This window comes from Silene latifolia, chromosome Y, assembly GCF_048544455.1.
Source record: "Silene latifolia isolate original U9 population chromosome Y, ASM4854445v1, whole genome shotgun sequence".
Classification (NCBI taxonomy): Eukaryota; Viridiplantae; Streptophyta; class Magnoliopsida; order Caryophyllales; family Caryophyllaceae; genus Silene; species Silene latifolia.
This window is the reverse complement of record NC_133538.1, coordinates 298,179,235-298,204,558: the sequence shown is the minus strand read 5'-3', so window position 1 is coordinate 298,204,558 and position 25,324 is coordinate 298,179,235. Positions and strand designations below refer to the sequence as shown.

The following is a 25,324-nucleotide window of genomic DNA, read 5'->3' as shown; positions in this document are numbered from 1 at the left end:
CGAAAACATAGTATACATACCGTATACGTGTACATACCGTAAACCTACGGTGAACAGAATGTGGTATAGTTATCGAAATCACCAAGTGTCGATATACCTGAGTATGATAATGTTACAAAATAAAAACAAAACAAGTAACTATCAATGTTCCATGGGGGACATATATCATACAAGATACAGTTAAACTATAGACATCTGTCAGATTAATCCAGTAACTAACCTCAAAAAACAGTTAAACACGGACGATGTAACAAATGTAAGTTTCATCGCAAACCATTAGTGGAAACCGCGAACTCACTAACCTCAAATAGATGGGAGACAATTTTATTCGACATATTCACAATGTTTTTCATAAGTTACAAAATCATTTGGGAATATAAAGCGGAAAAAGAAATTAACGCTAATACAAAAGTTTATCCTTTGTTGCCGTGATATATGCAACAGTTGCATTTCATGACGAAATTAATTTTTCTTTCACAACAACTTTGGAGAGAGATTGTCTTTGATTTTTTGAGCTAAACACATCCTTCTCTAGCAAAACTTACTAATAGACACTCGTAGTTCCCCAGCGGATCTTCTTTAATTAACATTGGTAAAGTCCCCTCCAAGCAAAGAGAACGATAGTCCCGTCTGTCTTTGCTATTCCATAAGTAATGCAAGGCCAAACAACAAGCAATCCCATATTTCAAAGTCAAAATAGGAACACACAAAACGTTAGAAAAGTGAAGCATCGACAAACAATTGAAAATATTTCGAGTCTATTTTTGATTATTCCATTTGTGTTTCCTTTACAAATACGCACAAATAAAATGGGATACGATTGCACTTCCTCAACACAACCATGAAAAAAGCTCAAATTCAATAGATATAAAAATGAAAATCGTATTACTACCCACTGAAAAATAAAACAAATTACAGACCATCGCTTCAGAAAACATCCCGTAAACTAAGATAAAAGCTCAAATTCAATCTCTAAAAATTGAATAATAAAAATTCCGAGCATTTAGCGTAGTAACATGAAGCCTTAGTAATATACGTAAAGAAAAAAAACTCGACAATACATAGTGAGTAAGATAACACTGCCGTTTCTATATTATGAGTTTATGACACTTAATCAAACACTTGGGGTTCACAATAAGAAAGGAATCATGTACATGTGCACAAGAAAAAAGCGACTATGTTATTAAAAGCCAATGATCATACTTCATTTACCTTCATTTTAAACGGTCCAAACAATCGCACAAAATTGACGGGTTATCGAATGGTGGTAGGCGATCATCATAAATGCATGCTGGTTTCCCTAAATAGTTAAGAAGAAAGAGTACCGTAAAATGGTTTTCGCGAGGATACGGAGTTACACGAAAGAGCCAATTCAATCTAATATAGGAAATCAATCTATGATTCCGACCCAACAAACACGGGGAAGCAATATAAATCAATTTCAAGGACCTAGCAAAGTCAAATTCCCCATTTCATAAATTTGATTTTTTCTACCCAAATTTTGTGTTGAATGATTGAAAATATGAGAATGATGGGGAAAATTTTGGGTAAAAGATGGATAAGCTTGGGTAAGGATGAGTAAGATGCAGGCGTGGAACTGTGGAAGTCAATGAACATAAGAAAAAAGGGGAAATAACCACAAATGGCATTGACCGTAAATAATGATACAGTCAAAGGGCAGGAGCAGTCTCAAACGAGCCCTACCCCCCAATCCTCTTTTTATATAAGGATATAAGGATATAAGAAAAGAAAATTAGATTAATACTCTAATGCGTAGTATAATAATATTTAGCATATGGGATGCACCAATAAAAAAATACTCCGTAATTCTTATTGTTTCATAAAGAAATGCCTTTAAATACATAACTTTTTTTTGGCAACCGTAAAGAAAGGTCTTATACAGATGCTATTTGACTCATTTGGTCAAATGCACTTTTAGTAATAACGTAAACTATGACGATAGAGTAACTACATCTGCTAACAATAGTGTGTTGATGGCGTACGGATGGCTGAACACAGAAATCTACTTCAATATCCACAACATTCTTGAAGGGATGATTAGAGCTGGCCATATGATCGCGCATATCATTACTCATCTTAAGAGACAAAGCTTCGGAAAAATACCTCCAACAAGACACAAAAATGTGTCTCGGAAATTCATCACCTTGGCTGTGGTAAACGACATCAGGAGACCAACGAGACCCTTAAACCATCTAGAGTGAGCAAAGTGCATTTACGCCACTAGGACGTAGAAAGAAATAACGTATGCAGACCTATATCTACCTCCAAAGGAGAGAAAAATTCTACACTTTTGGAAACAATCCCGGACAAGAAACTCGTAGCCTAGAAAAGCGAGTAAGTAGATAGCTAGCGATATAGAAATCAACCCGAACAGCTCCCTAACCAAAACCATCTCAGAAGGCCAGAGAGAGATGGACACAAACCAGATGTAAAGTTGCAACCACCCCAATGGTTAAGGGATAGGATACCCTTAGCCAATAGGAGATTATTATTAGGAAAAACTGGACAAGACGAGAAACCCGAATGATTACAAGACATGACACCCATAACCAATAAGGGGTTATTATTGATAAAAACAGAGAAATAGACAGTAGCATGAATGATATCCAAACCAAACCTCATCCAGCCCAACTCAGACCAACCCGAACCCGATCACACCTCGAAGAGACGCAACACCAATACTAACCCGCACCAAACAAGAACCATGTCATACCCACCCCACCAACCAAACCGAGGCAGGCAAGAAGCAGCCCGCCAACACCACGGGACACCACCACCGTCAATCATCACCGACGACACCCCGATGAAAACTCAAGCAGAAATCATAAAACACGCATAATGGAGCTGATAAGTAGGGGGAGGGGCGAGGGAGAGGGGAACACCATATCACTCCAAAATGCAACTGTAATACCCTATATTTTAGGACTCGGTCATTGGTTAGTCAACAGTGGAAATGTCAAAATGTGATTTATAAATTATATTTCAAAATATAATTTATTATATTTATTAGTTAAAGAATTATGTTGTGAGACGGAATAAAATAATTAAATAATGTTGAAAAGGGAATAGTTAGAACTCACGTGTGACACGTGTGAGGGGCGTGTGTTATAGATTGGTGAAGGAAGTATAATTGTATGATACTACTAATAATATGTAGTAATAATAATAATAATAAAAGGAAAACAATAATAAGGGAATTGGAAATTGGGAAACTTCCTCCCTCTTTCCTTCCTACATCTATATAAGTTCATCTACCTACCCCATAATCTAATACAACATAAAAACACAAATAATTTACCAAGGCAAGGAATAAAGATCCAAGGGAGAAAAGTAGAAGGATTTTATAAAGAATTATCGTCTCAAGCTAAGGTCGTCATATTTTATATTTACATCGCGTCATTCAATTAAATTATCATATAAACACCATATAGACCACCGTGTATGACGCCTTTGACCTTAGTAGCTGCCTTTGACCACCGTGATTCTAGTAGGACCAAACGTGATCGTCGTTGACCACCGTGGGTGGTGTATGGGGCATCTAAACGGGTGGTTATCGCGGGTTTTAAGACAGAATTTAACCCTTGTTTTGATGTCGACTTGACTTGGGACTTAGGTGGTTGGTTTTGTCTGTGCTGGGTGACCCTAGGGGTGGTGACGGGATGGTTGTAGGTAGTGGTTGGTGCGGTGGTTGTCGAGTTGGGGTTGTTGTATGGTGTTTGTGTCGAAATTGGGTTGTGGGTTGACTGTGGCTTAGCCGTGACCTTACCTGCGTGGTCGTGGCAGTTGGTGGAACCACCGTGGGTCAAGGGAGGTCACGGTGGTGGCCACTGGTTGTCGTGGTGGTGGTTAAGGGTGGTGTGTCTTGCTTATGTTCTTGATAGTGTCAGGTTTAAGGGAGGTAGTTAGGGCGTGAGTGAATGGGTTGTTGGGGGCGGTCTGACTGGTGGCTATGGATTTTCGGTAAGTGTCATGGTGCAGGCTAGAGGTGGCTAGGTTGAGTGGTGTCGGTGGTGGATGGCGGTGTCGTATTTAGGCGGGTTTAGGGGGTATTAGGTGACGGGATGAAAGTCGTATGCCTATCAAAGTAAATTTATAATCACTCACTTAACTACATCGCTAAGTAATATAGTGACAGTAAGGGTCGAACCCACAGAGAAGGACTAAGTTAACTAATGTGTATAATAATGCAGAGTTATGTAACCAATTTGGGGGGATTTGTTTGTTTGGGCAACTAAGACTAGAGCAAGTAATAAAATTAGAGTAATTCAGATGATTAAAGGTCTTGGGTCAATTTATCTCCACTACCAATTAGTCAATTGATCATCGAAAGTCTCAAATACCAATTTACCTTCAAGTATCTATCAGGAAATAAATATGAAATATCAATTTCTGTTCCTTCTTAAGAGTAGTCAAATAATTCGATCATCGATATTATAAGACCCTAACTATCAAATAATCCAACACACGCGTGCGAGATTCAACCCAATAGCAGCAATAATGAATAAAGGAACCGATAGATACAATAATTACAACCACGCAGTTATAATTCAATTGTATGTTTAATCTCTTCCTAAACCCAAATAATGATAAGCTGAATCAATTACAAGGATAAAGGTTGCTACTTTAATTTAGATACCAAGCAAACTGAGTTGATAATCTAAACTATCAAAAGATTAATAAATACTAACACTATTGATCAGATAATGAAAGTAAATAAAAATCAAATAAATAAAGAATAAGAGATTAGAATAATACTTGAAAGATAAAAGGTAAAAGTCGATCTCACAATAAATTAATCGGTAGCTTCGAAAGTTGAACCAAGAAAGGGATGAATTAGTTCCTCATACTAGATCTAGAATAATTAGGTTTTCTTGATAGTTTTTCCAATACCAAGCTTTAATGAATAAGAATAATCCTAATGATAGTCGTTCAAACCCCTATAAAAACTACTTAAATTTATTAGGTATAAAATTAGGAAAATAACATAATAATACTCAAGACCCGACTTTGACTTTAGACTGCTGTCTCGCGCGCAAGTCTCCCGCGACCACCCGTGACCCGCGTGAAATCCTGGCCAGAAAAACGCTGCTCCGTGTTTGTTCATCAACTTCCATGCTCAATTAATATTTGAAATGAGCCCAAATCATTAGACATATATGTTCATGTAAATTAACCCAACACACTTCCACAACTCATTTATATATATTCTCAACTAAATATCGCATAATACAATTAATATTATAAAATGAGAATTAACACCACTAGACCAATACAAACACCACTTATTTCACCAATATCCATCCAAAACGACACTTTTATCCCGTACTAAACCCGTCTTATAAACTTCCCCACACTTAGATCTTTTATTCGTCCTCGAGTAAACTTAAAGGACTCATTACTAGCGCATACAAACACCGATCCACAGAAGTATACGGAAGCTAAAAAGACTTACAATGAATCTCTTTCAAGACGGTCTTCAACATGATAAAGGGAGATAAATAGCATCGGAAGAATTTTTCTTTTTACCTAAATCTCTCATTTTTCCTAAAGCGCCCGCCCTTGCGGGTTTTCTCTCTAGCAATTTATTTTTTTCCAACCTCACTCTACTCTCAGTGACACGCAACTCAATTCTTCATTTTACCCGGAGCGCCCTTTCAGATTTTCACTCCGTCCTCGGCCACATCCCAATCTTGCTTATGCGACCTTTCGGGTTTTCACCTAGTCGGGATTTATTTTTCTCTCTTTTTTTTTTTTCATTTTCTTTCTTTTCTTTAATTTTTTTTTGGAATAGAAATAACTGAAATAAAGCACACCACACAAGTACAATAAATTACAATCAGAACGATTCTCCTCCCCACGCTTGAATTAAACATTGTCCTCAATGTTGCATAGGACACAATAAAAAGGAAAGGAGAAAACACACCTTATTAAAGGGAGCGTCATGTGACTTCACTAGTACATTTATCCTTCAGCAAACCATATAAACATGTCAACCACTCACCACACCTCCTCCCCACACTTGGCCATTAGCATCCACCATAATGCACAAGAACAACATGACCAATAAAACAAGAGTGATCAAAGAACACTACCACCCCTTATTACTCCAAACCTAACCAAAGACCAGATAGCACAAGTTAAACAAAAATAAGACACCATCGTATTTGGTCTAACCTATACTCCTCTACTCCAAACCACAACTCCATCCAATCGCAATTAGAAGGTGCCCACAACATCACACCGCGATTTCTACTCACCTTACCACTAACCTACCCAACCACCCTTCTATGTTTCCCTTCTTATGTCGCCAAACAGCAGAAGTATAGGCAGTTCCGATTTTTTTTCTTTTTTTCTTTTTCGTTTTTTTTTTTTTTTTTTTTTTTTTTTTTTTTTTTTTTGCAAAAAATGCACACACAAATTTATGGGTTGCCTCCTAGAAGCGTTGTGACATCTCGCGGAGTGGTAAAACCACCCGACTTAAGCTTGGAGAGAAAAGTTACCTTGACTTACCAACATGACTACAAGATGAAGAACGAAAGCAAGATTTTTTACATGGATAGTTTGCACACCTTTCCCGGAGCCTTTCCGGCGAATTAATTCATCAAACCAAGCCTTCTTCTTACCTCTAGATGCCTCCGCATCCTCACGATGATCCCATAAGATAACACACCTTTGATCCTTAGGAGGGGATTCCTGCAAAACAGTAGTCACCTTACTCGAAATAGGAGACTTCCGACACTTAAATAACCATGGTTAGCAAAAGTGTCTATAGCACACAAAGAATGAACCGCAGGAGAGTGGGAATTGGGTTTATTGATTTCAAATTTAACAACGATCCCATCAAATTCCATGGTAAGAGACCCTTTTGAGACATCAATCTTAGTCCCTGCAGTCTTCAAGAATGATCTCCCAAATAAGACGAGGATAACATCATTCTCACTTTTCGTGTCAAGAACATAAAAGTCAGCCGAAAAGACTAACTTACCAATACCAACCATGATATTCTCTACAACCCCCTTAGGATAGACACTAGACCTATCAGCTAGTTGAATTACTACACTAGTGTCTTTCAAAGGTCCAAGTTTGAGTTTTTCATAAATAGCATAAGGGATGACATTAATAGATGCCCCTAAATCTAACATGGCCTTTTCAAATCTAAGGTCTCCTATGGTACAAGGAATAGCAAACATACCAGGGTCACTATATTTAGGGGGCAACTTCTTTTGAAATAGTACAGAAACATACTCACTAACCTTCCCCTTAGGACCCTTATCCTTCGGTTCATTTTCTTTCTCTTATGGGTACACAGTTCTTTCAAAAACTTAGCATAACGAGGTACATACTTAAGCAAATTTAAAAGTGAAATATTTACCTCACAATGGCGGAAAGTCTCATAGATATCATTATCTTTTTCAATCTTCCGCGTGGACTTGAGAGCTTCTGGAAAAGGAACTTCCGGTTCATATATTGGCAATGGTTGTTCATCCACCTTTTCATCGATCTCTTCAACTACCTTCTCTTCCTGTTCATGGATAGTAGGAGTTTTTATCTGCTTCTTCCTTTTCTCTACCTCTTCCAACTGCCTTCCATTCCTCAAAGACACAACACTTACATTCTCCCTTTGCGGCACCGAGTCTCTAGCCTGTATTCTATTAATAGTAGTAGCCATTTGTCCCATCTGAATCTCCAGGTTTTGAATGCTAGCCACGATTTCTTGTTGATTTTGAACCACTGTTGCTTGAAGAGTAGCTTGACTGGTAACCAAGGCTCGAATCATATCCTCAGTTGACATTTGACCGCTAGAAGGAGGTCCTTGTGTAGGAGCCACATGTTGAACTGGTGGTCGAGGTATAAATTAGACCTTTGGTTAACCAGATTGGCTACCTTGTCCAAATTGCTGAGTGTTTTGAGAATGTCCCCACCGAAAATTTGGATGAGCCTTCCACCCTTTATTATAAGTGTTAGAGTAGGGATCCCACTTCTTTTGAGGTGTACTCTCCCATACTCCATTCACCTCTTCTTGAGAACCTTCTTGCATAAGTGGATAATGCTCACTAGGATGTCCTCCGCTGGAACAAATTCCACATACCATCGCCATCTTCTGTCCCGTCATCATCTCCTTGAAAAGAGTTGTCAAGGTGTCAACTTTTTTTTCAAGATGGGAAGAAGATGAAGAACCCACTAAATTTACTCCCCGATTTGTATATTTTCTAGCAAAATCCCGTGAGCTCTCAACTAACTTACCAATGATCACCCAAGCCTCATCCGCGCTTTTATTTATAATACCTCCTCCCCATGCCGCATGCACGGTACAAGCATCTTCCACACTCAAACCACCACAGAAATACATAACAAGGTCTTCAGCGGTGTACCCATGATAAGGGCAAGTAACACATAATTTCTGAAACCTCTCCCAGTATTCATACATTGTCTCCCCATCCTTTTGTTCTGCATTACTGATCTCTTTCTTCAACTGAGATGCTCGGGATGCAGGAAAATACTTTTCTAGAAAGGCTTTCTTCATTTTGACCCATGTATCAATGCTTCCTGGCGGTAAATAATAGAGCCAATCCCTCGCAGCATCTTTTAGGGAAAACGGGAAAGCTCTCAGTTTCAACTGCTCATCAGTCACTGTAGCCGGTTTCATACTAGAGCAAACAATATGGAAATCCAATAAGTGTTTATTTGGATATTCATTGCTTAGACCATGGAAAGATGGCAAATGATGAATTAGCCCTGACTTTAGCTCAAAAGTTGCGTTCTCAGCTAATGCAGGAAAAGTGATACACAATGGTTGTTCTGTAAGATCAGGAGCAGTAAGTGCTTTAATCGTATTGTTTGCCATGGTGAAAGAATTATCAGCGGCTTCAGATATTTCAGAATTATCAGACTCAGATTGCAAATCCTCATAATCGTAACCTTCAGAAACAGCTATGATTTCACCTTTCTTGTTCTTTCTCAACCTGAAAAGAGTATGCTCAATCTCTAAATCGATTGGCTCGAGATTCAAGTTAGAAGAACGAGTATTTTGCATAAAATAAACTAAGAAATAATAAACACTCTACACTAACACACAAATATTAACTATTGCCTTCCCCGGCAACGACGCCAAATTTGACGGGCTAAAAGTCGTATGGCTATCAAAGTAAATTTATAATCACTCACCTCGTTGTGCCTCCAACTTGACCGCAGCCAAGCCCAGAATCCTCCCCCGCTAGGTGTGTGACCCGGGTACTCCCGACCACGGGCTCACCACACGGTCGCAGGGTCGCTCTGATACCACTTTGTGACACCCCCATACTCCAAGTGTCTTACCAGGACCACTCAGGTATAAAGATGTCACCATCTCGGTTTCCCGAGGAAATGATAATCATAAGACAATAACGAAACAATGTTTAAATAGTATAAGTTTAGTGAATAAATACAATCCAAAACCAAATACCCAAAATACGGGTTACAAGTTCCCAAAACAACTGTCTAATCAATTAAATGAAATGTCTGACAAACTACTCAAGCTATAACGTAAGACTCTATCATATGAAGGTGACACATCCCAGCTATCCCATGTATCTCGACTCATACTTGCTCAACAACTGCTCACCATCCCCGAATAGATCACCACAGTTTTTAAAACAATAAACGGGGTCAGTACTAATCACACAATTTATATAACTCAACAATACAACAAACACCACAGCTCAATCGTCACAGATATACTCCGAACTCCATCATCAACTCCACAACACTGACTACACACTAATGTGTATAGCCCTGCCAGAGTACCCATCGCAACAGGTTACTCCTCGCCGCCAGTGGGGGACCGCAGCCGTTCCCACCTAAGCCCCGCTCATCTCCGTCGAGCGATAAACCCAAATCCATTAATGTGCACATCCCTTCTGTGGCGGGTTCCACAGAAGGCAAATAATGGGCGTGAAGCCACTCCCGCAAGTGACTCCACTCAGCCAGGGACGCACCCCGAAGAACACAGACAGATACAATCAACCACAACTACTATCAACAATCAAAACCAACAACCGTCACAATACTCGTATGATAATATTCAACAATCACAAAACACAACCAACACATCATGTGACTAATACTGAGTAGGGAAACCCTACCTGGAATGCAATACAGTCAGACGGTCTCAACAGCTGTTATCAAAAGGCCTCCTCTACGAATCCTCCTCCTAACATATGATCATACAATTACTAACAATCATAAAAGACAACAAAACCCCCAAACCCCTAAATTAGGGTTTAAACAACCTTAACGAAATACCATAAAAACAGTATGTAGATCTTACCCTCGACGCAAGGAACACAAGAGTGTAAAGAACGATGAATTCCGACCTCCCAAGCTCCGGGATTTGTCAATAATGCGACGGATGCGAAGTACATAGGTTGCAATCTCTTTTCAAGGTAATTAAGTTTGTAAAAGCGTTTTATAAAAGTGACGGAAAGGTTTAAATACTAAATCGCATTATTAACAAAACCCGACAAAACACTACCCGTAAACCGGGCTACTCGATCGAGTAACTGACGTACTCGATCGAGTACCGCCTACTCGATCGAGTACCAAGGCTACTCGATCGAGTACCCTACAGGTCAGAAACTATTTTAAAATGCAAAACACCCTTACTCAACAGAGTAAGGCCCACTCGATAGAGTACCCAGAGACTCATAAAACCGTAGTATTACAGTCTTCCCCCTTAAAAAAAACTTCGTCCCCGAAGTTCAAACCACAACAAAACAAAGACATACTACTATACTCCCGACATAACAACCAAAACAAAACTCCACATAAAAGCATGCTACTAACCAAACTCAACCCGACTCAACCGCAACAAAACATACCAACACAACACAAAAAGGGTGTAAAAACTCTTAAAAACTCTTTGCGATCATCTCCTACCCCCCCTAAAAGAAACAAGGTTACGTCCCCGTAACCATACATACCTGATCAAAAAGAAAAGGGTAACGCTCTCTCATGGCCTCCTCTGCCTCCCATGTAGCTTCCTCAACCTCGTGGTTAGACCAAAGGATCTTAAGCAAAACTGTCTCACCACTCCTAGTCTTCCTAACCTTCCGGTCAAGAATCTGCTTAGGCACCTCAAAATAAGACAAGGACTCATCTAGCTCTATGCTCTCTGCCTCTAACACATGTGACGGATCGCTCACATACTTGCGCAACTGAGATACATGAAACACATTATGCACTCTCTCCAACGCAGCTGGTAAAGCCAAACGATAAGCAACCTCTCCAACCCTGTCTAAGATCTCATAAGGTCCGATGAACTTCTGACTCCACTTGCCTTTCTTCCCAAATCTCATAACCCCACGCATAGGAGACACTTTTAGAAGAACCTTGTCCCCAACCTGAAACTCTATATTCCGGCGATGTAGATCTGCATAACTCTTTTGCCTATCCTGAGCCGCTCTCATCCTTTTCCTGATCATCTGAATCTGCTCAACCATCTCATATACCATCTCTGGTCCTAGAACCACTGCCTCAGTACCGTCGTTCCAACAAATCGGACTCCTACATCTCCTCCCATATAAGGCCTCAAACGGTGCCATGCCAATACTGGTGTGATAGCTGTTGTTGTAAGAAAACTCAATCAAATCTAATCTCTGTTCCCAGCTACCACCAAAGTCCATCACACAAGCTCGTAACATATCCTCAAGAGTCTTAATTGTTCTATCAGTCTGACCATCTGTCGCAGGATGAAATGCTGTACTCATCTTCAAAGTCGTTCCCAAAGGTTCCTGCAACTCTTTCCAAAACTTTGAGATAAACCTCGCATCTCTGTCAGATACTATGTCCTTAGGGACCCCATGTAACTTTAGCACATTCTTCCAATAAGCCATAGCTAATTGTGCCCTAGTCCATGTATCTTTCATTGGCCCAAAATGAGCTGACTTGGTCAGTCGATCCACTATTACCCATATCATGTTGTTACCCCGTTGACTCTTCGTCAAACCCACGACAAAATCCATAGAAATGGATTCCCACTTCCACTCAGGTACCTCTAAAAACTGAATCTTACCTTGTGGTCGTCGCTGTTCCCCTTTAACTCTCTGACATGTCAAACAACGGGCCACAAACTCAGCTGTCTCTTTCTTCATCCCAGGCCACCAGAACGTGTTATTTAAATCCTTGTATAGCTTGTTACCACCTGGATGTACTGAATATGGTGTACAATGTGCCTCTGTCATGATTGTCTTTTTCAGCTCCTCATCATTAGGGACACACCACCTCCCATCAAACCTCAAACTACCATCTACATGAATAGAGAATCTAGACACTGTCCCTTTCTCTACTTCAGCTCTCTATTCTACCATCTTAGAATCCAACACCTGTTTACCTCGAATATCATCATAAAGATCAGGCTGTACTTTCAAATCTCCCATGGCATCCCCTCTCTGCATCATATGTATCCCATACTTCTCCACCTCATCTCTCAACCTCATCAAAGATAAAGCTATACACAAAGAATGTACACTCTTCCTGCTCAAAGCATCTGCAACAACATTGGCTTTCCCTTCATGGTAGATAATATCCATGTCATAATCGCCAATCAGCTCCATCCACCTCCTCTATCTCATATTCAACTCCTTTTGAGTGAAGATGTACTTGAGACTCTTGTGATCACAAAATACCTTAATGGTCGCCCCATAAAGGTAATGTCTCCAAATCTTGAGAGCAAACACTACTGCACCCAACTCTAGATCGTGTGTAGGATAATTCTCCTCATAAGGCTTCAATTGCCTAGAAGCATAGGCAATCACTTTACCGTTCTGCATCAACACACATCCCAACCCATTCTTTGAGGCATCTGTATAAACCTCAAAGTTCTCACTCCCTTCAGGCAATGCTAAGATAGGAGATGTGGTCAAATGCTCCTTTGATGTTTGGAACGCCGTCTCATAACTCTCATCCCAACGAAACTTGTTCTCTTTCGTCATCAAAGCTGTCATAGGTCTAGCAATCTTGGAGAAATCCTTCACGAACCGTCTGTAATATCCAGCTAAACCCAAGAAACTCCTGATCTCAGCCACATTCTTTGGTGCTTCCCACTTGGTCATTGCCTCAATCTTTGCCGGATCCACAGCTACCACATCCTTAGAGATCACATGCCCCAGAAAAGCAACTCTCTCTAACCAGAACTCACACTTGGACAACTTAGCATATAACTCATGCTCCCTCAAGGTCTGCAACACAATCCTCAGATGCTCCTCATGCTCCTCCTTAGTCTTGGAATAGACTAAGATATCATCAATGAACACCACCACAAACTTGTCCAAAAACTGACTAAATATTCTGTTCATCAAATCCATAAACACAGTCGGTGCATTAGATAACCCAAAAGGCATCACCACATACTCATAATGGCCATACCTCGACGTGAAAGCTGTCTTTGGTATGTCCATCTCTCTAATCTTCACCTGATGGTACCCCGACCTCAAATCAATCTTGGAAAAGACTGATGCACCACTCAACTGATCAAACAGGTCATCTATCCTTGGCAAAGGATACTTGTTCTTCACCGTCACTCGGTTTAGCTCCCTGTAATCTATACACAACCTCAAGCTCCCATCTTTCTTCTTCACAAAAAGAACTGGTGCTCCCCACGGTGATACACTAGGTCTAATGTATCCCTTCTCTATCAGATCATCTAACTGCCTCTTGAGCTCCTCCAACTCTTTAGGACCCATCCGGTACGGTGTCTTAGAGATTGGCCTAGTCCCCGGTTTCAACTAAACCGTGAAATCTATCTCCCTCTTCGGTGGCAACCCCGGAATCTCCTCTGGAAAAACATCTGCAAACTCATCCATCACTGGTATCTGATCAACTGTCGGACTCTCTATCCGGTCATCTCTCACATGGCACAAGATCAAAGGACATCCCTTCCTCAGATAGGACTTCAAGGTCACAGATGCAATCAACTTAACTTTGGGTTTGACCAGAAACCCACGATAAGACACACTAACGCCCTTAGGACCTCTCAAAGACACTTTCTTTTGATGACAGTTTATCTTAGCTTTGTACTTTCCCAACCAATCCATCCCGACTATCATCTCAAAACCGTCTAAAGGAAACTCTAGCAAGTCCACTGGTAGATCAACCTGTCCAACTATCATAGATACATCCCAATACAACCTCCCACATGATACAGACTCACCCGAAGGTATAAAAAATTTCTCAATTACAGACTCATATACCCTCAGACCCAACCGTTTAACATGACTCGAAGATACAAACGACTGAGACGCCCCCGAATCAAACAAAACAAAGGTATGAATACCGTTAACAAGAAAGGTACCAAAGTGATAACATGCGCGTCGTCCCCACCGCTTTCTTGTCCATCATATACTGACTTTCCATCGGTCTTCTGTCCACCTCCTGGACAAGATCTTGGGTGAAGTGGTCGGCTTAGCACCCGACCCCTGATTGTTGTTGTTGTTCGTAGCTGGTTTCTGATAATAATTACCGCCATTGCGGTTACCTCCACCCTGGTTTCTCTGACCTCCCCGGTTAGACCATGACCCAACCGGTCTATTACTAGCATAACTCTGTGCCGGCCCCTGAGAATAGCTCCCCTTAGTCGATCTCTAAAAAGCTCCCGGTACACTCGTGCACTCATGTCTCTTGTGGCCTACACCGTCACAGCCAAAGCAGGTCATCCCCCAACAACCACTACCCCTCCCACGGCCACGCCCAAAGGAAGCCCCATCACTAAACCCCGAGCCAGAAGAAAACGCTATAGCCTGATTGTGGTTGCCTTTCTTGTAGTAAGATTGGCCACCACTCTCACTCTCAGCCTTTCTTTTCTCACTTCCTCTCTCCCGGGCCATCTCCACTAACCTCTCAGCTCTCCCAGCCCTCTCATAAGCTTCCTTAACATCTGTAAGGACTCCCACAGGTAACTTGTCCATAATCCTAGGGTCAACCCCTCTCAAATCTCGGCTAGGTTCTCCTCACTGAAACCCATGTCCTCGATATCAAGACTTCTCATTAAACCGCTTGTAGTACTCAACAACCGACGTATCGATGTCATCCTAAACCCATCAAACTCCTCCTCGCCTTACTCCTCACATGCTCAGTACAAACTCTCTCCTCATAGCCCTCCAAGTCTTCCCAAGGTATAGCAGTGCACCACGCCGCATACATCTCTCTAGCACTCGCTTTCACCTTGTCCCACCACTCGCCAGCCACTTCCCTCAAGTAGAACGCAGCTTGTTCTACTTTCATCTCATCAGGACAATGCACCAGATCCAGAATGTTCTCCATCTTACGATGCCAATTGTAAAAAAGAATTGGCTCCCCGGTCCCTTTATACTCTTTTGGGTTAAACCTCGCTATATAAAGACTGATCTTAGAGTGATCAACCTCGTTATCCTTCCCCACTCTCTTTAGGGCCTCCGTAAGAGCATCTTGATGCTCCAACATCTTAACTATATCGTCGATGTTCATGCTCTCAACTCTCGCATATAAAGCGGTTTTCTTTGGCGGCATCTTGAAACTATATAAGAAAAGGTAGATATAAACATACATACCATAACCCAAAACACGAAAACAACCTGCCTAGAACTCACTCGATTGAGTGCCTAACCCTACTCGATCGAGTGCCCCACGTACTCGATCGAGTACCCTGACCCCAGACCCAAAACAGACCTTCTGATCTCTGACATACTCGACCGAGCAGCCTAGCCACTCGATCGAGTGACCCCCTACTCGATCGAGTGCCCCTATGTACCCGATCGAGTACCCAAAAACACGATTCTGATCATAAAAACGTCAAATACCCACTCGATCGAGTCAGACCCCCTCAATCGAGTACCTCACCCACTCGATCGAGTACCCCCTACTCGATCGAGTCATGCAGACTCGTGAATACTACCCGCATGTTATCTCACATAACCCAATATACTATGCAGCTTCATAATCTCAACATTACTATATAACTACGCATGCATTTCTACACAGTTCCTCATACAATCAACAGAATTAGTCTACTTCATGTTATTAAATACCACATAATAAACAACCAACATGCTTCTTTATGCAAACCAACATATAAACACATCCCACCAACTTTTCAATCACAATTTCAATCCTCCACTCCCAACATCCAACAACTCACAACATATACCGTTACTTTCACATATAAACTGACAGACACCACATACGACCTTGGCATATACCCCCCATGTGACCGGGTTCAAAATTGTAGAGCGAGTTCGCGACTTTAGGACGTCTCCCAAGCCTTTGCATTAGCTCCTACAACCTTTACCCCGGGTTCATTTTAATTGACTCCTTATGTTCATTATATTCATTAGTTACAGATTTCAGGATCGTCGCTCTGATACCACTTTGTAATAACCCGACCCACCACGGTCTTAACACAACCCAATAAGATGGGATACGTACCTTTGGGCCCATTACTTGTCCTCACTTAAGCCCAAAAGCACAAGGCCTTGTTACAAAGTGGTGGGTGGAATCCCTTATAAAGATATCACAACCTCCTCAGTTCCCCGATGTGGGACAACCTTACTCTCAATAACTGGGGTGTTACAACATCCCCTCCTGTGGCGGGTTCCACGGAGGGCAAACTAGGGTGTGAAGCCACTCCCGCAAGTGACTCCACCACAATCATCACAACACCATCACAACCACCACACCACCACCACACCAACACTCCAATGATGATCAGCAGACAACAATCATACACAGTACAACAATATATCTCAAATCAATTAAACAGGACCTGAGTAGGGAAACCCTACCTTAGCACAACAGCAAGGAATGCGAGCAAGCAATCTAGAAAGTCTCCTCTACGAAGTCTCCGCCTAATCAATAATCACATAACACAATCACTATATGTAAACCCCATTTCCCCCAATTCATAATCAAAGACAAACCTTAAAATATAAACCATTGAATATGAAGACGAGAACTTACCGACGATGAATCAAAGGAAAGAATGCAATTGCTATGATCACCCACACACAAAGGAGAGATTCAGAGATGATTAGAGCGTCGTAGGATGTTTTAGGTTTTGTAAAACGTAATTAGAAACTGTTTAGCGTAATATATAATGCCCTTATCATTTCCAAATCAAACCGCGGAAATAACACTCGACAGACCGGATACTCGGTCGAGTATAGAGTATACTCAGCCGAGTACCCTCTACTCGGTCGAGTATTCCGCATACTCGGCCGAGTGTTCCTGGGCAGTAGCCAAACAGGATACACGACACACTTTACTCGACCGAGTAGGCCATACTCGGTCAAGTACCAGCCTTTGAAACCCATAGTATTACAGTCTTCCTCCCTTAAAAAGAACTTCGTCCCCGATGTAAAACCCCGACCTAAACCTGGTCGGGAGTGGTTACTTATGATAGCTCACCAGGCTGTGTACATGGCCCACAGATCAACACGGGTCCTTTATAGCGCATTTTGTCCTCACTCATGCGCATCCCGGAAACCTTCCCAGGAGGTCACCCATCCTAAGACTACTCCCAGCCAAGCACGCTTAACTTTGGAGTTCTTTCGCATGGATGACCATAAAAGAAAGTGAACTTTGTTGATATGAGTAGTACTTCCAATCCTTTTAAGCACTAGTCATTTAAGCCTATCACTAGACCTCTTCAATTAACATGGGGTGTTACACCCAAAGTTCACACTTCTACAAAAACATACTCCTACCAAACCACCTCCCGACACAACATACCAAACAATATACTAACACAAAGCATCACAAAACACCACTAACTCGACTCAAACTAGACTCAAACTACCCCAAAAACACACATGCGACCCTCTCCTACCCCCCCCCCCCAAAAAAAACAACGGTTACGTCCCCATAACCAACCGTACCAAAAAGGTTAGGAAAACGCTCTCGCATAGCCTCCTATGGTTCTCATGTGGCCTCTTCCACATTACGATTGGACCAAAGCACCTTGACTAAGACAGTCTCACCATTCCCTGTCTTGCGTACTTTGTGGTCTAGAATCTCTTTATGAACCTCAGCATAGGACAAGGACTCATAAAGCTCGATGTTCTCAACCTCAAGCACATGTGACGGATCACTCACATACTTCCGGAGTTGTGAAACATGAAAGATATTGTGGACTCTATCCAAAGCTGGTGGCAAAGCTAACCTGTAAGCTACCTCACCTACACGGTCCAAAATCTCATAAGGACCAATAAACTTCTGGCTCAACTTGCCCTTCTTTCAAAATATCATCACCCCTCGCATTGGTGACACTTTCAAAAGGACCTTGACACTTTCAAAAGGACCTTGTCGGAATAACTTTTCTGGCGATCCTGAGCTGCTTTCATCTTTTGACGAATTAGCCGAACCTGTTCAACCATATCTTGTACCAGCTGTGGTCCTAAAACCACTGTCTCTGAACTGTCATCCTAACAAACTGGACTTCGGCACTTCCAACCATACAAAGCCTCGAAAGGTGTCATCCTGATGCTAGTATGGTAACTGTTGTTGTACGAAAACTCGATCAAATCTAGTCTGTCCTCCTAACTTCCCCCAAACTCCATGGAACATGCTCTCAGCATGTCCTCCAAGGTCTTGATAGTCCTCTCAGTCTGAGCATCAGTTGCAGGATGAAAACCTGTACTCTTCTTCAAGGTAGTACCCATCAAGTCCTGCAGTTCTTGCCAAATTTTGGATATAAACCTCGCATCTCGGTCAGACACTATATCCTTAGGTATAAAATGTAACCGGACCACATGTCTCCTGTAACCCAAGGCCAGCTGCATATTAGACTAGGTATCCTTCATAGGAACTAAATGAGCTGACTTTGTTAACCGGTTGACAATCACCCAGATCATATTGTTACCTTGCTGTGTCCTAGTTAACCCCACGATAAAGTTCATAGAGATCGACTCCCACTTCCACTCAGGTACCTCAAGGGATTGAATCTTACCCTGTGGTCTCCGCTGCTCAGCCTTGACCCTTTGACAGGTCAAACATCTATCCACGAACTCAGCCATATCCCTCTTTATGTTGGACCACCAAAAAGTCTTCTTAAGGTCTTTATACAGCTTGTCACCTCCTGGGTGAACCGAATAAGGAGTGCAATGAGCCTCCGCCAGGATCACTCTCCTCAAATCTGCATCATTAGGAACACACCATCTCCCATCAAAGCGAACACTCCCGTCTGTGTGGATAGAAAACCTGGAAACTGTGCCACTCTCCACTCAAGACTTCCATTCTTGAATCTTAAGATCAAGCTCCTGTTTACTCTTGATGTTCTCGTACAAATCCGGCTCGATCGTCAAATCCCCGATGGTATCCTCTTTCCTTATCATATAGATCCCCATCTTAGACATCTCATCCCTCATCTTCAGTAAAGACATAGCTGTACATAGCGAATGAACGCGCTTCCTACTCAAAGCATCTGCAACAACGTTAGCCTTACCCTCGTGATAGATGATCTCCATATCGTAGTCCCTAATCAGCTCCATCCATCGTCTCTGTCGCATGTTAAGCTCTCTTTGAGTGTAGATATACTTCAGACTCTTATGATCTGAAAACACCTTAAAGGTTGCCCCGTAAAGGTAGTGCCTCCAAATCTTAAGAGCAAAGACAATTGCGCCCATCTCCAAATCATGAGTAGGGTAGTTCTCCTCATATGGCTTCAGCTGCCTCGAAGCATAAGCTATAACCTTCCCATCCTGCATCAAAACACAACCCAGACCATTATTTGAAGCATCGGTATATACTTCAAAGTTCTCACATCCCTCTAGCAAAGCTAGAATAGGAGCTGTGGTCAAACGCTCCATTAAGGTCTGGAACGCCATCTCACAACTCTCATCCCAAACAAATCTGGTGTCTTTCCTCATCAAAGCAGTCATAGGCCGTGCTATTGTGGAAAAGTCTTTCACGAACCTTCTGTAGTAACCAGCAAGACCCAAGAAACTTCGAACCTCAGCAACACTCTTCGGTGATTCCCACTTGGTCACTGCCTCAATCTTGCTAGGATCCCCGGACACCCCCATCTTAGATATCACATGACCCAGAAAAGCTACCTCCTCTAACCAGAACTCACACTTAGATAGCTTGGCATAAAGTTGGTTCTCTCGCAGAGTCTGCAAAACTATCCTCAAATGCTCCTCATGCTCCTCCTTAGTCTTAGAGTAGACTAAGATGTCATCAATGAAGACAACCACAAACTTGTCCAAAAACGGACTGAAAATCCGATTCATCAGATCTATGAAAGCTGGTGGTGCATTAGTTAAACCAAAAGGCATTACCACATACTCATAGTGGCCATAACGGGATCGGAAAGCTGTCTTGGGAATATCCTCATCTGCTATCCTCAACTGGCGATAACCTGACCTCAGATCGATCTTAGAGAACACCCCTGCTCCACTCAGCTGGTCAAATAGATCATCAATCCTAGGCAAAGGATACTTGTTCTTCACCGTGACACGGTTAAGCTCCCTGTAGTCGATACATAGCCTCATGCTCCTATCTTTCTACTTTACAAACAAAACTGGAGCTCCCCATGGCGACACACTTGGCCGGATATAACCCTTATCTAACAGCTCATGTAACTGTTTCTTCAACTCTGCTAGTTCCTTAGGTGCCATACGGTATGGTGCTTTAGATATAGGACCTATTCCCGGTTTGAGCTCCACGTTGAAGTCAACATCTCTCTTTGGCGGAAAACCCGGTATCTCTTCTGGAAAGACATCATCAAACTCTCCCAACATCGGTATATCAGAAGCTGTCTGCGGCTCTACTCGAAGATCTCTCACTTGACAAAGAATCAAGGGACACTTCTTCCTCAAGCACGACTTTAAGGTCATTACCGCGATGAACTTTCATTTAGGTCGCACAACAAACCCCTTATAAGACACCCTTATAGCCTTAGGACCCTTTAAAGACACTTTCTTTTGCCGACAATCTATCTTGGCATCATACTTACCCAACCAATCCATCCCGACAATAACCTCAAACCCATCCATAGGAAACTCTAGCAAGTCAACCGGTAAGTCTACCCCTCCAACCAACATAGACACACCCCTATACAACTTAACACATGACAACGACTCCCCAGAAGGTATAAACACATCATCTTTTACAAGTTCAAGCTCCCCTATGTTGGAATATGTGTCCTCCGACAATAATGCGATCACGACTGTTGATCATGATGATCACATGTTTAAATCTCATTATAAAGAATACAATTGGGAAGTAATATTGTTACTGTCAATTGGTCAACATATATCGGTAATGATTGGCTGACTAGAGTTTGACATTACTGTCGTGCGACGGTGGTGATCAGTTGACCCCCTAGGTCATACCTATAGGGCAACACTCTTAATTAATTATTTAATTAATCGTATAATGTTACGAGTTAATTAAATTACTTGAAAATTGACGGACGATTTTGGAAATAAAATTTACGTATCAAATTGAAATATGATTAAATGAGATACGGTCTGAGTAATCAAATTGTATAATTACTCGGATGAAATTAATGTTTAAAGAAACAATCGAAATTGAATGAATTATTATAAATACAATCTGTTGTGATTTATAAATGGGAAAATATCTTGGCACAAGTAATTATGAAATTACTAAGTCGATTTTTGTATGTGACGTATTTTTATTAATACGTTGATTTTTAATATGTTAAAAATACATAACAAATTTATGTTACATATGACATGTGACATATTGACAATTGACAAAAATAATATTGAATCCATATTACACAATGTGCCGAAAAATTGGAGGAGTATTAAGCTAATATTGTGTTTGTTTAATTAGTGGAGAACACAATCATTAACCCTAATTATCTAGCCATGCAACCCTATGGTTCATTGTAAAGACAAACAAGGGCATACATTGGCTCCTCTCACCTCCTCTTGCCCGGTTTTTCACAAGGGAAAAGCAAAGGGTTTTTGCTCTATATTTTTCCTATACACTACATGCATGAGTGTATTATTCATTCACTAATTCTAACTCATCTAAAATAAGAATTTTAGAAAGATAAAAACTTCCTCACCTCTCCTCTCTCAACCGGTTTTGGGAGATCAAAATACCAAATTATTTTGGTTCAATTTTTCACAAAAATTAATATTATCTAGTATTCATAGTATTAATTTTAATTAAGAGAAAGCCTTGAGTATTAAGCTTAGGGAGAGATCCTATACTTGGATCTTGGTTCTTCCATAAGGGAAAGCTCAAGAACAAGAGAGAAAGGTGATCTCTCTTGTGCCCATTAAACCGAAATCACCAATGTAAGGACATGATTTCTCCTCTATTTTATCATATTGTTTGCATGCATAAAATCCGTATTTAATTTTATGACAAATTAATTTCGACATATATGAGTATGTTAGTATGTATATAGATCTACATTTCCTTCAATTGGTATCAGAGCCACGGTTGTTTGCATGCAAATCGGTTAAAAGTTTTTCCGAGTTATAAGAATAACAAATAAAACTTGTAAAATTTGTGTTATTATGAGATATCACGAAATTAATCCATGCATGTTAATATTTCTGGTCCTAAAATTTTTTAGGATATTTTGGTTAATTTTTCGGATTTTTATTGTTCATAATTTACAATAATGGCATTTAAATGTGATTTTATGAGTAAAAATGTCATTTTTGGTCTAAAATTAGCTATACTTCGAAATTTCCATTGATTTTTGGATATGTTGTCACATATATTATTTTGAGATAACCTGTAAATTGTCATAATTTTTGGACTTGTTATGCTCGAAAAATGAATTTTTCATTATTAAATTCGGATTTAGGTGAAAAATAGGTTAATATGAGTTAAATTTCGAATCTGGTAATAGAAAATTAATATGTTGTCACATGCAATTTTAAAAGATGTGTTTAAAATAATTGGCTATAAAGAAGTCTTTTTGCATGATTTATGGATTTTTGAAGAAAAATAGCATAAATAGTGACATTATTAGTGAAAAATTAATAAAACATAATCTATGACTTAGGAAAAACGTCTAATGTTGCATTTTATTATATTTTTCATATCTAAAATTGAAAAGTTAATGAAAATAATTTTTCCATGTTTTTATGATTATTTTATTAAAAATCGATAAACCGCAACATTGTTTTTCCGGGAAAATTTCGAAATTTTTAACCTAAGATTTTGAACATTATGAGTGTCATGGTAATTTTCCAGAATGTTCATGAGTTTAAATTTCAAATTTTGAATTTATTTGAAATTTTGTGATTTATTTGAAGTTTAATAGCTTATTTTTGTAATTTTTGGTCCATTTATGAACAATTTTATAAAATATAGGTTAATTATGGTCAAATTATTAGTGAAGACTAAATTTTGAGTCCTAAGAGGTTAGGGTAATTAACTTATGCATAAATATGAGTTTATGTATTTTTGTGATTATAAAATGTTGAAATCACGCAAATCCGTAAAAACCGAGTAATATACGATATTGGCTAATTAAAGGCGATTTAGCATAAAATTGGGCATGTTCATACATATTATAATGCTGCATTTTCTTTATGATTGTCATAATTTTTATTTATGTAATTTTGAATTATGTAATTTTACTTAGTATGGCCTTAGATTTTAATTGGTATTTCCCGAAATGTATGGGAATATCGATTCGGTTGTAATTTTATTGTGATCTCGTATCACCGTTTTGTAATTTAATAGATTTATTTTATTTTAGTTACAAATGTATAATAGGAAATTATGTAATTTATTATGTAATTTTATTCATTCCGGAGTTCCCAAAGACGGATTTCTTCAAGAATGGCGATACATAAAGACGGTGTTACCTCGAGATGCGTGCCTCAACCGAAGATCAAGGGACCAATGGAGTTGGTTTCCGAATATGTAATAGTTAAATAGTTTTTCTATTTTAGGAAAGGCCATACTAGGATTTATTTATCTTTATGCTTGCATTTTATTTTATGTCACATGCATTGCTAAATCGCCATAACTAAACATGCATTGTCTTTTTTATCGAGTTTATCGACCGTGTCAATTAAAATTATCGTAGTTCACTGCTTTAGTTCACTTAAAACGTGATAGATAATAAATTGACATGACCTCTCGCTAAAACAATCAATTGAGACATAGCCTTACCAAATAGTAGAAACCATGAAAACCTATTTCGCGAGGGAGTGCGCTCGGCCCCACCGGGGTACAAACCTTGTTACGTAGGGGAAGTGGGTGATGAATGTTAATCCACCGAATTCATGTTGATAATGGATGTATCGGCCACACCGTGCCCAAGTTAATGTGGGTTTGGATCATGGACACATTTATTCGAAATTTGGATTGAACTCAACAAAAGTTTTTGATAAGGGATGTATCGGCCCCACCGTGCTCTTGTCGAATGTGTTTTGGGCTAAAGATAATTGTTAATGTAATATTATCGACCAAGAGTTCTAAAAGTAGAATCGATTAAACGTTAATCCACCAAGTTGTATTGATAAAGGATGAATCGGCCCCACCGTGCCTAAGTCGATATGAATTTGGGTCTTGGAATCATTTATCTAGTTGGGTAGAGGTCACTAGAAAAATGCATAAAACTTGTTTAAATCATACATTTTTTTACGAGTATTATTAAAAATGACAATTGTTTTACTCCTTATATTTTGTTTTGTAGACCACTTCTTTTTCATAACAAATGGCAACACCAACACCAACTCCTAATGCTACACCTCTCGCTAGTTCGTCATGGCTCCGATCCTTTATGGATCGATGTAAACTTGAAAAGAATGGGTCAAATTTCTCCGAATGGGATGCCCAACTCAAATTAGCCGCCGAAGGTGACGACAAGCTTCGTTACCTTACCGAGGCCTCTCCACCCGAACCCTCCACTAGGTCCACCGCGGCCACTAGAGAAGCATATGAGGCTTACCAAAAGGAGTCCGCTGCAATGAAAAATGTCTTAATATTTGCAATGGAGGCGGACCTCCAAAGGAGAGCCTTTAAAATGGGCAATGCTAATGAGATTTACTCCAAACTTGTGACCATGTTTTCACAAACTCCGCGGATCGTCCAATATGAGGCGGCCGTGGCATTCTTTGATCTCGACTTCAAAGAGGGCCAAAAGGTTAGCCCTCATGTGCTCAAACTCATGAAGCTTGTCGAGACCTTGAAAATTCAAAAGGTTGAAATCCCCAAAGAACTCATCGTAGATAGGATTCTACACTCCTTGTCCAAAGTCAAGGCATATGTGCAATTCCGGGTGAATTTCAACATGCAAGACAAGGATGTGTCTCTTGAGGAGTTGCACAAGTTACTTGTGCAAGCCGAG

At 40.3% G+C, this 25,324-nt stretch overlaps 1 protein-coding gene and 1 long non-coding RNA gene across 2 annotated transcripts; both read right to left on the bottom strand.

Moving 5' to 3' along the window:
• Positions 1 to 298: 298 nt before the first annotated feature.
• On the bottom strand, positions 299 to 1,549 carry LOC141626775 (uncharacterized). Its single transcript, XR_012536355.1, has 2 exons — positions 1,213 to 1,549; positions 299 to 639 (listed from the first exon to the last, which is right to left on the bottom strand). It is a non-coding gene; the product is annotated as an uncharacterized LOC141626775 (long non-coding RNA).
• Positions 1,550 to 6,122: 4,573 nt separating this feature from the next.
• On the bottom strand, positions 6,123 to 7,813 carry LOC141630992 (uncharacterized). Its single transcript, XM_074443720.1, has 4 exons — positions 7,394 to 7,813; positions 6,810 to 7,295; positions 6,645 to 6,714; positions 6,123 to 6,133 (listed from the first exon to the last, which is right to left on the bottom strand). The coding sequence occupies exons 1-4, from the start codon at positions 7,811 to 7,813 to the stop codon at positions 6,123 to 6,125; spliced, it is 987 nt and encodes a 328-aa protein (XP_074299821.1).
• Between the last annotated feature and the right edge of the window lie 17,511 nt (positions 7,814 to 25,324).